Source organism: Hibiscus syriacus, unplaced genomic scaffold (genome assembly GCF_006381635.1).
Source record: "Hibiscus syriacus cultivar Baekdansim isolate YM2019G1 unplaced genomic scaffold, ASM638163v2 tig00111794_pilon, whole genome shotgun sequence".
Lineage (NCBI taxonomy): Eukaryota > Viridiplantae > Streptophyta > Magnoliopsida > Malvales > Malvaceae > Hibiscus > Hibiscus syriacus.
This window is the reverse complement of record NW_024063180.1, coordinates 1121246-1134970: the sequence shown is the minus strand read 5'-3', so window position 1 is coordinate 1134970 and position 13725 is coordinate 1121246. Positions and strand designations below refer to the sequence as shown.

General features: G+C 33.3%; 1 protein-coding gene across 1 annotated transcript; it reads right to left on the bottom strand.

The window, feature by feature from the left end:
* Positions 1 to 4898: 4898 nt before the first annotated feature.
* LOC120170801 (potassium channel KAT3-like) lies at positions 4899 to 9178 on the bottom strand. Its single transcript, XM_039178670.1, has 11 exons — positions 8532 to 9178; positions 8238 to 8453; positions 7972 to 8127; positions 7811 to 7868; positions 7398 to 7715; positions 6796 to 7035; positions 6502 to 6600; positions 6375 to 6407; positions 6098 to 6283; positions 5380 to 6016; positions 4899 to 5165 (listed from the first exon to the last, which is right to left on the bottom strand). The coding sequence occupies exons 1-11, from the start codon at positions 8708 to 8710 to the stop codon at positions 5053 to 5055; spliced, it is 2235 nt and encodes a 744-aa protein (XP_039034601.1). The 5' UTR covers positions 8711 to 9178; the 3' UTR covers positions 4899 to 5052.
* Positions 9179 to 13725: the final 4547 nt, after the last annotated feature.

Sequence of the window (13725 nt, the reverse complement as noted above, 5' to 3'; positions counted from 1 at the left end):
ACTCGATAAGTTCGCGAGTAGTTTGTTAATTTTTTTTAAATATTTTTAGTAATTATTTTAAATTATTTCATTAAAAAAGTAAATCTAAATAATAATTATTAATTTATTAATAAAATAATAAATTAACTAATCTATTTATTTTTTAAAAATGATAAATTAACTAATCTATCAATTTTTTAATAAATAATAAAATATTATTAAATTAATAATATATTTTTTACTACAAACAAGACAAACCCAACCCTAATCCTAATTAACGCTTCAGTTCAGTCTTTCACCCCTCCTGCGCCTTATCACACTTTTTCTTATCTTTCATATCTCAAATTTCAAATCTTGAGATCACAAAGCATTGAATCTCAATTTCATCCCTAATTTGGTAGCCATGACTGGTTAGTTTACCTATCTCGTCATTCTTCTTATTTTTAGTTAAATAGTTTATTTTAATGTTCAATAACGTCGTAATCCATGAAATAACGGTTCAGTAGAAATAATTTACTTGTAGGAATTTTAAAAAGAAACGGAAATGACTTATGAAAGAAAACAAAAAAAGAAAACACTTTAAAACTGATTTTGATGGCGGTTATGAGACACGGGATCAATGGGGTTGGGTGTTAGGAAAAAGCATGCTGAATTTCAAGCCTTTCATTTTCCAGAGGTGGAGGCCAGGGAAAATTATTTTATATTATTTAATAATTTTATAAAGGGAAAAAATCAAAGCAGTTTGACAAAAAAGAATGGTTTGTTCATTTTAGAAAGAAAAAAAAGAGGAAGTTTTAATTTAGATAGTTTGTATATTATTGGGACAAAATGTTTTGTCATATAGACCCACAAATAGAACTTCGTGTAAACATTTGTTTTTTGTTCATATTTGAATTTATATGAATTCAATTAAAAGATTAAATTACTCTAGCGTAATATATAAATTAACTTATTCCTTTTTAATATAATAAAAGATAAGTTAACAATTTATCTTGCATAGGTGAGACCAATATTCCTATGGACCAAAAAAGAAAAAAGAGTTGACCATTCAAAACTAAACATATGTTTCTCAAGATTCGTATGGACCAAGATTCGTATTTAGATAGTGAAACGAATTACATTAAAAAAAGAAAAGAAATGACCATTCAAAACTGTTATCCCAAATTTAGACCATAAATGACCCAATATTTAGCACTTGTGAAGCAGATACTTCAGTTTACGGAATTTATTAATGCTGAAAATCCTCTTTGATTTCATTCCCTCCATTATGATTCATTGAAGTTAAAATCTTGAACTTTGGGGAAACCAAATAACCACATATTGATGGCAATACAGTATGTTTATTTATGTCACTGAATTATAGTGTTCTCATTTTTTTTAGTATGTTATGCTAATATTTTGATTAAATATGAATAGATGCTTGTAGTGCCCATGATTCTTCTTTTCAGAATCCCGAGGTTGAGGAATTTAACGTGAATATTGATGATGAGGTAGAGATTAACGATGATGGGGTAGATATGATAAGGTAGAAAAATCGGATCAAGAAATACCTCCAAATAACACTCAAGAAACAACATGGGAAGATGATCCTAATGTTCCCCAAATGGCCCTTTTAAGAGAACAAGACAATCCGAAGTTTAAAAATACTTGGCAAAACCTGAAATGATAGACAATCAGTGGAAGGTAAGATGTTTACATTGCAAGGGATAATTAAAAATACTTAATTCTGGTAGTACTACTACTACTCATTATAAGTGCCACTTGGATCAATGTCCACAAACACGGATGAAGTTGCGGCAACAAACTTTAATTAACTTTCTTCCATCAGATTCAAGTGTTGGATCACTTGATTCTTCATTTGTTAGTGCTTTGCATGATGGTAAGTTGATGTTTTAAAGTTTAGAGAAGGCATTGCTCATTGGATTGTCATGCATGAAAAGACATTCTCAGTTGTTTGAGATAACATTCATAAAGTTCGAGAAACTTTGTATGAACTTTATGATGAGTATGCTAGTTTGTATTATCCTCCCACAACAGAAACAAGTGGAGAAAATAGAATTGAAAGTATTTCACATATTGGTAGAGGAAAAAACACTCCTACTTTATTTGATCTAATAAATAAATTGGTGAACAATGAAATTATGGCTAATGTTGTAAAGAATGAAGTTGATTTATATTATGAAGATGGATGTGTAATGGATAAAGGTGACCACTTTGAACCTATAAGTTGGTGGAATGATCAATCTTTGAAGTTTCGTATTTTGTCAAGGTTGACTATGATGTCTTATCAATTCCAATAACATTTGTAGCTTCTGAGGCTACATTTAGTGTTGGGAGTTGCGTGATCGATTCTTATAGGGCTTCATTATCTCTTGATACCATGCAAATGTTGATTTGTAGTGGAAATTGGTGTCGATCTCTCCAGGGAGTGAAGAGAAAGAATAAAGTAAGATTATTTAAGGTTAAGCATATTAATTGATTTAGTTTTATACTATTCATTGACAAAGTAAGAATATTTATTTTAGTTTTTTATTGTAAGATATTATAACCATTTTTTATGGATAGGATAACTATGTTGATCAAGAAAAGGAAATTATTCTCCCAAGTCTATAGTTTGGTGATTGCAAGCAACAATGAATGGACTGGAGAGACGATTTCCTTATTTTCAAGATTGGATACGTATCGTTGAACTTTTTTAAGAATACTTTTAATATGTTAGTTTGATGTATTTGCGGATTGTTACTCTAGTTTTAATTTGTTGGTTTGGTGAATTTGTGGATTGTTACATTAGTTTTAAGGGTAAAGTATAGTAATGGCCACTGAACTTTTCTAAAGCTTTCATTTAGGTCTCCTAACTTTTAAAACTTGCAATACAGTCCTTCAATATTTAGTCCGTTTGCAATATGGTCTCCCAACAGTTACTTTGGGGATCATATTGCAAATAGACTAAATGTTAGGGTACCATATTGCAAACATACTAAATGTTGGGAGATTATATTGCAAGTTTTAAAAGTTGAGGGATCTAAATAAAAGTTTTAGAAAAGTTCAGTGACCATTACTATACTTTACCCTTAATTCATTTAAAATTTTATTAGTAATTTTGCATTTCGTCAATTTTGTCCTTAAATTTATATTTTTTTACAAAATTGATCAATGATTATTTTTTTTGTAATTTACTAGAAATTATATACAATTATACTTGGAATTCAACAATCACGAAAAATGACAAAAATTAATCCAAAATTAAAAACGACCCGACCTGAACTCAATCCGTATCTGGTAAACATCCGACCTAAATTTTATCTATCAATGATGTGACCCCGATCTGAACGAGATCCGACTGAAGTCCATTTAAGCATGAATTAACTAGTCTTTATCTGCTTTGGACCTGAACTGTTTTGACCTGAACTGACATCGATCCGAACTGAAAATGACCCGACTTGAACCCAATATAGATATGGTGTTAATCAACTTGAAAATAACCAGAACTGATTTGACATGTACCCTACCTGATCCGAGTCAAACCATCAAATTAACATGACTTGACGTGTACCCAATTTTACCTAACATGCCAGGATCCGACTGAATTCTGACTGATTACCTGATTTTACAGCTTTAACTGACATGTCAAAATCCGACTGAAACCTGACCGATTACCTGATTTGACAGCTTTAACTGACACCTTCTTGAGTAGACACTTCACCATACTGGACTATTGAGGTCGCCCTCTAAAAACGAGGGTAAGGATGTTGTTTGGGTAAAATTATTAAATTCTTACGTAATAAAGTTAATCACCAATAAATTTTTAATCATTCGAATTATAATAGAATTTAATTTAATTGTTAATTAAAATTTGAATAATATTGCAAACTAAATTATATAATACTCTAATTATATTTATATCATAAAATATAAGATTAATTAATACTTGAATATGATATATTATAAAATAAAATATAAAATAAATAATATTTGAATTAAACTATCAATAGAGTTAATTAATTGGGTAAAGTATAGTAATGGTCACTGAATTTTTTTAAAGCTTTCATTTAGGTCCCCTAACTTTTAAAACTTGCAATACATTCCCCCAACATTTAGTTCGTTTACAATATGGTCCCCCAACATTTAGTCTGTTTGCAATATGGTCTCCAATGTAACTGTTGGGGGACCATATTGCAAACGAACTAAATGTTGGGGATTGTATTGCAAGTTTTAAAAGTTAGGGGACCTAAATGAAAGCTTTAGAAAAGTTCAGTGATCATTACTATACTTTACCCTAGTTTTAATATGCTAGTTTAGTGTATTTGTGGATTGTTAATTTATAATTTAGACTTTAAAAGTGTTTTATACACTCTTGATTTTTTTTGGTTAAATTTGTTATTTTGTGTTAATATTAAGCCTCATATAATTTATTAAATTTTATTTTTAGTTAAAAAAATAAAGCAAATTTTTTAGTGAGTTTAACGAGCAACGAGTCGAGCTGAGCATCAAATTTTTTTAACGAGCACGAGTCGAACACAACTTTAACGAGCTTAACAAGCAAACGAGTTGAGTTGAGTCGACCAGCAAAATATTTTAACGAGTACGAGTTGAGCACTACCCAACTTGCCATCACTCGCTCGATAAGTACCCCTACTTGCAAGTAACCGATTTTACCTCAGTTTGCCTTGTTATGAAGGTATTCCATGCTACTTGCCTAGGACCCAGATAAACAAGGCAGTGGCTTAACTTTTACATGTGTTTATCGCATCATTGAGTTGGTCTCCATTAGGTCGACCACAAAGAAAAGTTAGGCATTCACCTGCTCCACCTATCATAACAGGATTGAAACATGTTTTTGTTTTGATAGACAATTTTTGAGGTTATGCGAGGATGGGGAATTGGCCAGATGTAATTGGTTCTCTGATTTAACAGCATTGTTGCGATCGTGACTCCCAAATCAACTGATCCTGTTTTTTTTTTTTTTTGTATTTTATTATCATTGGCACTGCCTCAAGGTTACAAGCTGTGCATCTATAACGAATGAGTGGCCATTTATTATCATCAGGTCACACTGAACGAACATTTTCACCTTCATTTTTGAAGGAGAAACAGATGATCACCATCCCGAATGACATCTATATCATCTATTTCGGCATTCTCAGCATTAACAACTTTCTTATATGTGTAGCATCCAAACTTCTCACCTGCAGTTTCACAAGGTTATGGAATGAGAAATAAATAAAGCAAAAGCAGGCAAATAAACAAAGGTGGTTTTCTTCTTCCTGTTCATGGTTTAAAAAGTTCCCTTTAATTATTTATTTTCTTTAACCTATTTGGGTTCTAGTCACATATGAAGTTGACGTATCATTGCTTTTATCATTTCAGGTTATTTCAAGTGCTCTTTTCTGCCAGACTTACCAGCCACTCTGAGCAGCTCTTGTATTGAATCCGGTAGGAGTATCAACTTTCCAAGTTGTCTACTTGACGCACTGCTGCTCTGGAACTGCATGTGAATAGTAACTCTTTTCTTGGTCGTTATTGTTACCTCTTTATAATAATTGTGCGGTTTGAAGAAATTTTGAGTCTCACTTCTATGTTTGCTCTGACTATTCTTAGGGTCGTCGGTTGTTTCTGGCCCAATAATCTCTATCATATGTTCATCTTTCTTTCTTTTGTTTTCATAACTCAGTAAGAGATCATATATGCTCTTGTTTTCTTGGTGCTCTGCCAATGCTTTTGGTGTCCTTCCTCTTGCATCTAGTTTATTTACACTTTCTCCTCCTTCAAGCAAAATCTTAACCATTTCAATGTGCCCCTTGCGAACAGCATCATGGAGAGCTGTTTGGTCATTCTCTGTTGTTGAAATTCCATTATCTGAATATCTACTTGTTTGATTCTTCTCTATAGCATTTGATCCCAAGAAATCTATGTCTATTGCTTCTTTGTTTGATGCATATCTCTGTGGTTGCTCTTCAAATCCAGTGTCCGAACAACTACCTCTTACTGCTCCTACATTGAGCTGGTCAAAGCTGCCGCCCTCTAGACCATTCAATTTCTGCGAGAACAAACCATCACTTCACTGTTTATAACAATAATAATGTTTCATTACTCTAGAAGTTATATGAGGAATATTTACCATGTAAAAATTACGCATAATGACATTCCCAGCTTCCATATTTACTTGTATGCTGCTCATCAGTGAAGTTCCATTCAATCGTAGTATCTGACAAAGCTTTGTGGTCCTTACGGTGTATGGCTGTGGCCTATAACATAGAACTCCAATCTCTCCAAACATGTCACCTGCTGCTAACTTTCCGATAACCTGTAAATCACATTTGGACATGGTAAACTTTTCGTAGTGTTGTTGATTTACCGTAAAGAAAAATATTATATATGTTAGAATAATATCTCACCTGATCTTTCCCATCAGCATGGGAGATTAAGTTCTGCAATGACGAATCAACCAGTCACCAAATTAATGTAAGAGATTGGCGTTGTTTAGTTTATATTTTCTGCACAGATCAGGACAAGACTACTTACAACTGCTCCCGAGACAAGTATATAGAGATCTGTTGGGGCTTCATACTGCAGAATGACATCTTCTTTGGGTGGGAAATATTCGGTATCCATTTCTGTCACCTTTGACAGAGTAGTAAATTGCATTAACATCTTGTGAAAATGAAATTCAAAGTCAAACTGGTGTATGTGTACCATTGGCTCAAAATACACCAAAATTTATGGATTTTCCATTGCTCTGGCCTTTTTATTTGATATACTATTTTATCTTACAAAAAGAATGATATGGAGAAATATAGGTAACATGAGAAGTATTACCAACTGAAACAGGAAGTCATGAGAAACTCCTTGGAAGAGGTAGACTTTCTGCACAATGTGGAAGAAGAGATACTGTGCAATGCTAGAGCGAATGGCTTTTGGCAAACTATTCAAGGTCTCTTGCTGTTTCAATCCTTCTGTTTTGAATCTTAAGCATATGTGTGAAAGCATTTGATCTTGTATGCGGGAGAGTAATTGATTGCGTGTTGCAAATTCTGAAGCAGCTCTAATTGTATCCCTCTGCAACAACACAGAAGGTTGTCATTAGCACTCCCAGGCTAGATATGACTTCCTCTTCAAAAAGAAAAAGCTGTTGAATCTGAAGAAGGACTGGAAGTTTGTAATGCTCAAATAGCTAAAAGATACTCAGCATTCCTACTTCATTTTTGACTTCATATAATGTATTCCTACTTGATTTTTTATGTCATACAATGTTCTGTAGATGCAATGTCTGTCTTACAAAAACTAACTTTTTTTCCTACAACAAATAGTGTGGTCGTGCAAGTACTGTTGACTGCGACTGTAAACTTATTCAGTATGTTCAGTTCTCCTGGCAGGGTAATGGTGATTTCAAATAGTTTGAAAGGTGTAAGGGTACTTACAAAATTACGGGTCCGGCTTGTCCAGTGAACTACGAGGTTTGTCATGTTCCCGATGAGATAAGCTGTTAATCCCAAATTAAACAGCATGTAAAAGATATCAAATAACATCTCTCTTGGATTCTCAGCATGCAAATCCCCATAACCAGTTGTAGTAAGCGTTGTGATGGACCAGTAAATTGAAGTTATATATCTGTCCCAGAGACCCTGTTCTTTGAAATTGGGGTATACTGCACCAATCCAGGTTTTCGAAGGATCAGGGTATCTTTCTGCAATCAAATAGTTAAAGCATCCAGCACAATGTACTGTAAATAGGGTCACCTGAAATCAACCGGAGGAGAAAATAACCCATATTTCAGATGACTGAGACAATATTTCTGATGGAGGTGAGAGAATAGGAAGTTCCAGTGGCTTACAGAAATGAGCTTGGTGCACCGAGTCCAGAAGTAGTTGAAGCGGATGTCTTTCTCAAGTCTGTAGTAAAGCAAACCTGTAAGTAAATATGGTATATTTTCCCATTGTAACGGTTTAAAAGTTTTGAATGAAAGAATAAGCATAGGTTAAATCTGGTTATAACCTTGCAAACAGGGAACTGACTCGTCGCAAACGCCAGAGTCTGAGCATGTTGAGTAGCCTGAGCCCTAGTTCACTACCATGATCTGTGAACATAACGCTGAGAGACTGAAATGGAGTGGTGGAACATACATCGAAGGCAAACCAGGTAGTTATGTACCTATATGTTGGATGGATTATATAAACCCATTATTTGCTTGAAGATTAGATAAACATTGATTTTCTTAGTTAAAAACGGCTTTACGATCAATGCTGCAAAAAGTCATTTACCTTGTAGCAATCTTCTTGGGATCATCAACAAGGAGGTATGATTGGCTATCGAGGTATGCAACAAAGAAGGTGAGAACGATGTCAACGGCAAAGAAGCCATTGACAATGTTGTCTATAATGAAAAGTGCATCTTTCTTATAAGTTAAGAATGCAAACTCGAATGGACAGATCCAGGCAGAGTAAACGACTAGAACAACCAGCCACATCTCCCAGGCCCTGTAATAAGGAGGATATAAGGAACAGCTTTGAAACATTGAAAGAAATATTCGAGTAAACCATGGCTATGATGATCACCTATAGTGAGGATTGAAAGGGGAAATGATGTATCGACGTAGCTTCGTTGTCTGGTTAATTCTGGCCCCAAGTGATGGAAGGAGATCACTTGAGAAGAAACTGCCACGAATATCATTGTCCATTTGAAATTCATCATTACAGAACCGCTGGAAGAAGTTTTTGGTACAGGAAAATGACATCTAGTTGTTTGAATCCTCAAGGCTACAGCTAGACTTACAAGAGGAGGCTATTAAACTTCTGGCAACGTTGTCTCAAAGGAATGGTTTATATATAGCAAGCATGTGAAGACGGACACGGGTTTAGTTTTCCTAACACCTTTATATCAATTTGCTCCTGAAATGTTTAACAAGGGCATGCAAGCTTGAACAGCTAAAACGTCACTAAGAGAGGAAGCTAAAGTTGGACAAGTGAGTCAAATTTGCCATCTTGTTTCTAGAAAATTGATGGAGCAAGAAAATATGACAAGAGGAAGGAAAAAGACCACGAAAATGGCAAGCGCTGGAAGTGGCAGACATGGGTGATCAGCAATGTGGTTGTCAGTCGCAGCAATGAAATCTCTAAGAGAGAGAGAAGGATGGGAGAGAAAAGAGGAACGGCGAGAGAAAAGGAGAAGAAATAGAGAGAGGTTTGAATATTGAATGAAGGTAATGGCAGCAATAATTATGCTTAGGGTGGTGAATGGTGCAGCTGGTGGTTGTCAGAGCTTCATCATCAAAGCATGTGAAGATGTGTATGATATATAGACGAGCCCCTGTTGCCAGAGACAAATATTGTTTCGGTGTTTTCATTTCAGAATCCAGCAGTGGACCAGACAGCCGTAATAGAATGGGGGAAGATGTTTTTTGATTTTATGGATGCCATGTGGTCCAATCACGTCGTGGGTTATAGGTACATGGCATCTTTCTTTTTTGCAAAATATTCGTTTTCAATACAATCCACCTTCCCCTATTCACCTTCCTAGTAAGAGCTTAAGTTGATCGTTTTTGCCACGCAATTAACGCCGTAGGTGTGTGAATGTATTTCCGCCATATAATCCATTTGCCCCCCTCGCCACCACCACCACCACCACCACCACCACCAATTGCCACCTCTCACGCCCCTCCTCTCTCATATATATGCTTTGACCCTTTTTTCTACATTCAGCCGAAGCTTTATCATTATCCTCTTCTGCTTTGCCAACCTATTTGTTTTGTTTCTGGTGTATCTGATGAGTTGTTGATAATTTGCATCTTGTTTATGTTAATGCCGATAAAGTGTCATAATTTAATTAGCTTTATAAAAAAGCAGAGCCGAAAAGAGGGAAAGAAAGATCAATACAAGACAAATTCGTTAAGACTGTATGCTAAGGAAGTTGAGTAATGATTGTATGTGGATAGTATACAATATATTTTATTATACTATAAAACTTGAAAAAGTTGACATTGAGTGTTAAGGAAGTTTGGGACCCACAGGGGTCCTGCATACGCCTGGAAGATTCTGTGAATTAATAGCTAATAAACTGTCAGGTTCAACTATCCAATTACAGCCCATTTACAGAGGCTTTGAGAGGATCCGACCCGATCTCAGTAGCACCTTCCTCTTCTTGCGGTTTCCATAAAGAGGTTAGTGGTACTCATCCTCCTCTTGCATGTGTTACCATTGTTCAAATTCTGTAGAAAGTCCTTATATTGTGTCTTTTGTTGAATTTAATACCTCTACTATAATTTGATGTTTTCAGTTCAGTTCTTTGTGAGTAAGTCGCATCAAATTAATTAATTGAATTATTACAGAGAAATTATTATAGAGAAATTAAATTCATAAAATACACATAGGAAATGAACTTTGACCTTTATATATATATTTGCAAAAACGTGAACAATTCCAATTATTGCATGTTGGAAATTGAAAGACGTGGATAACTGATTTTTGGGTATTGATATATTCTCTTCCTCTCTAAGATCATTAAAAATGTTCTTTTAGGAAACTATACAATACCCGAGCACAACTCTTTTATAGGGTACTACTGTTCATAACAGCATTTTCACGGAACCTTGCATAAAACGTGGCTCTTATGGAAAAACATCTCCACAAAAAAATTACTTTTAAAAATTCTATCATATCATCACAATCTTTTGGTAGTCGTATTGAGCAGAATATAAAATTTTATTTTAGCAGGTGGAATTGTAGATTCAAAAATGGTAAAAAAATCATAAAAATGAATATAACAATTAAAAAAAATGAATCATAGAACTTGAGCAATAAATATAAGTAAAAGAGCACAATAAACTAAAACTAAAACTAAAACCCAAAACATATCTTAAAATAGGTTAAATGTTTTTCTGAGTGGTATATTTATTTCTCGATTAAGCTGAATTAATTGGTTGGTTCGATTTTGACAATACTAATGATCTTTTTATTACTTTGACTACAAGATGTAAACAACTTACCTTGGTGATTAAGATATGCATCTCCTTTCTCTTTGGATATAGGCTTAAATATAAAAAATGTATATAACGTATTCCTTTGATTCTAGTTTGGTGTCTAACGATTTTTTCGTTTCAGCTTAGTGGCTAACTTATCAAAACCTGGTAATTTTAAAAATTTTATTTAAAAATAAAAAAATTAAAATTACATATATATTTTTAAAAGGAAAACATAAATTTTAAAATAAACTCAAAACTTTAAAAACCTTTATTTTAACCCCTAAATCCATGCCAGTCGCTATCTTTTTCTTAAATTACCATATTGTGACACGTGTCACTTAATGCTGACATTAACTCAAACTGAGTTGTTAAATGAAGTGTTTGGCACCCAAAAAAAAATAACAAAGGGTAAAAGAATACCTTTTTATATGCAATTCTATCATCTGCCACTCTTTTTCAATCTTGATCTCCACACGCCATTCCCTTACTCCTCACACCTTAATTATCATCACGTGTCATTCTCTCCGCCGTCTCTTGGTATCTTATTTCATTTGTTTACCATGCTTTAAAACTAAAAACATGATACGAATTATTGGTTAAAAGAATAATTATTATTCTTAAATATCTCAAATTTAAATATTAATATCTACAAACATAGGTATTTAAGTGGGTTCATCATCAAATAATTTAAAAAATTTAAGTAGATACTATTTTGTTTAAGAATCTCTAAAAAATGATTATAATGCAACTTCAGCCGTGGATGACTTGACACATGGCTGATAAGGTCTTTTATTTTTAATAATAATAAACAGTAATGTGAAAAGCAATTGGATGAAGCCGAATATATAGATAAAGTAGGTTTTGCTTTTGGCACTGTTTGTGGCACGTGAGTTTGATGTAGTTAGCTGTTTTATCAAAGCAGTGGGATATTTGCTGTTAGTTGAACTGTTTCTTTCTCTTCTTAGCTGTTTTGGAGCCTCAGCCTTTGCTTTTGGTTTAGGCTATTTGCTACCCATAAATTTATTTGGTAGGTCAACCCCATGAGCCTCGTGAGAAAATCCCACGTTCTAGGAGCCTTAGATGACGTGGATGATTAAGCAGCCATCTAGAGTTGGAGGTCAGAGGGTGAATCAAAGAATTAAAAATCAAACATTATACCTTGATTTGTGCCATACAATTTGGAAATTAACCTCATTAGCATTTGTTCTTACTGATTGGTTGTTATTTATGGTTGAAATCTCAAAGGCATCAAAGAGTAATTATTATTGTTATTTAATAATTGAGGAGCAATATTTGTCTCGACAAGTGATTTTAAGATATTGTTATATCTTATAATATATTTTAAAAAATTAAATAACATAACCATAAACATAACCATATTTTATTTTTCCGACGCAAATATAAACAACTAGTTTTATTAAAATATAAAATTTCTAAATTATAATGATAATTTACAGCTATAAGTGTAAACTAAATACATACACCACAAGGAAATGTGCCCTTAGTGAGAATGCAAATATTCACTAAAAGCATTAAATTTAGACACTAAAATGTAAAGTGGTAAAAATTTCAAACCGTCACTAATAATTCTGCCACTATTATATCAGTAAAAATTATTCTAAAAATTGTCACAATTGTTTTTTTTTTGTTATTATCTATTTGATACAATTATCAATATAAATTGTGATGAATTTGTTTGACACTAAAAATATATTTTGTGACCACCAATATTATCACACTAAGTAATATTTAGTGACCAACTGTTCGATACTATATCAATAAAAATTATGATAAATTTGTTTGACACTAAAAATATATTTTGTGATCACCAATGTTATCACACTAAGTATTTTTTTAGTGACCAAATGTTCGACACTATTATTAATAAAGTCTTCACTATTGTAACATCCCAAAAGCCGGGTCAGTGACTAAAATGTAAAATTTGGAAACTTTGTGCTCAATTCTGAAATAAGCTAAAAGTTCAGTGACTTAAGTAAAGGATTTTGGATTAAATAGTAAAGATGGATTAACTAAACGGGTAAAATGGTCTTTTCGTAGGAAAGATTTTTATTTTCCCTTTTGGAGTAATATAAACGTGGGAAATGTGAGAAACATCTAGAGTTCTCTTCTCCTTTCTTCTTCTTCATACCTGGGAGAGCAAGGCAAAGGTGAGAGTTTTATTAGTTGATTATTATTTGAATTTTAAGTTTGGTTTTGATCTTTAGTTGATGGATAAACTTAAGGAAAGCTTGGGTTACGGTAAAATCAAATAATGGAGGGGTTAAGAGAGATTAAAGATTTGGAGTTTTTATATGAAATTTTGGAAAAGAATTGATAAGTAGAATTTGAAGTTAAATTTGACTTGTCAATAGTTAAATTGAGAGATTTGGAGTGATAGAAAGGAATTTAGAACATGTTGAAATTTGAGTATGATTATTGAATTTCATAAGATGAGAGGTTTTTTAGAATTAAGATGGGATAAATGAGTACAAATGGGCTTAAGTATGTGTGTTTGAGTTTAGTATATAAAAGAGGTTGAAATAGGAAGTGTTTAAGTTGAAATGAAGTATTTTTCGTGCTGAAAATGTAATTTCTGGGCTAGGGGAATCAATACCCATTCAAGGGGAACCGATACCCCTTCAAGCGAACAAAAAAAAATTCCAGAATGTCATGGGGGAACCGATACCCCCATAGGAGGGAACCGATTCCCCCTAAAGGAAAATTGTAAATATTGGTTTAATAAGTTCGTTTAAGTTGCTAGTATCAAATTACAAGGTGTAGGTATCTAATAA

Coding starts and splice junctions, on each gene's coding strand:
- LOC120170801 (XM_039178670.1), bottom strand. CDS start 8,710: ATGTCATTTTCCTGTACCAAAAACTTCTTCCAGCGGTTCTGTAATGAT. Junction 8,128..8,237: donor CCCAAGAAGATTGCTACAAG/GTAAATGACTTT, acceptor TCCAACATATAG/GTACATAACTACCTGGTTTG. Junction 6,408..6,501: donor TACTTGTCTCGGGAGCAGTT/GTAAGTAGTCTT, acceptor TCGTCATTGCAG/AACTTAATCTCCCATGCTGA.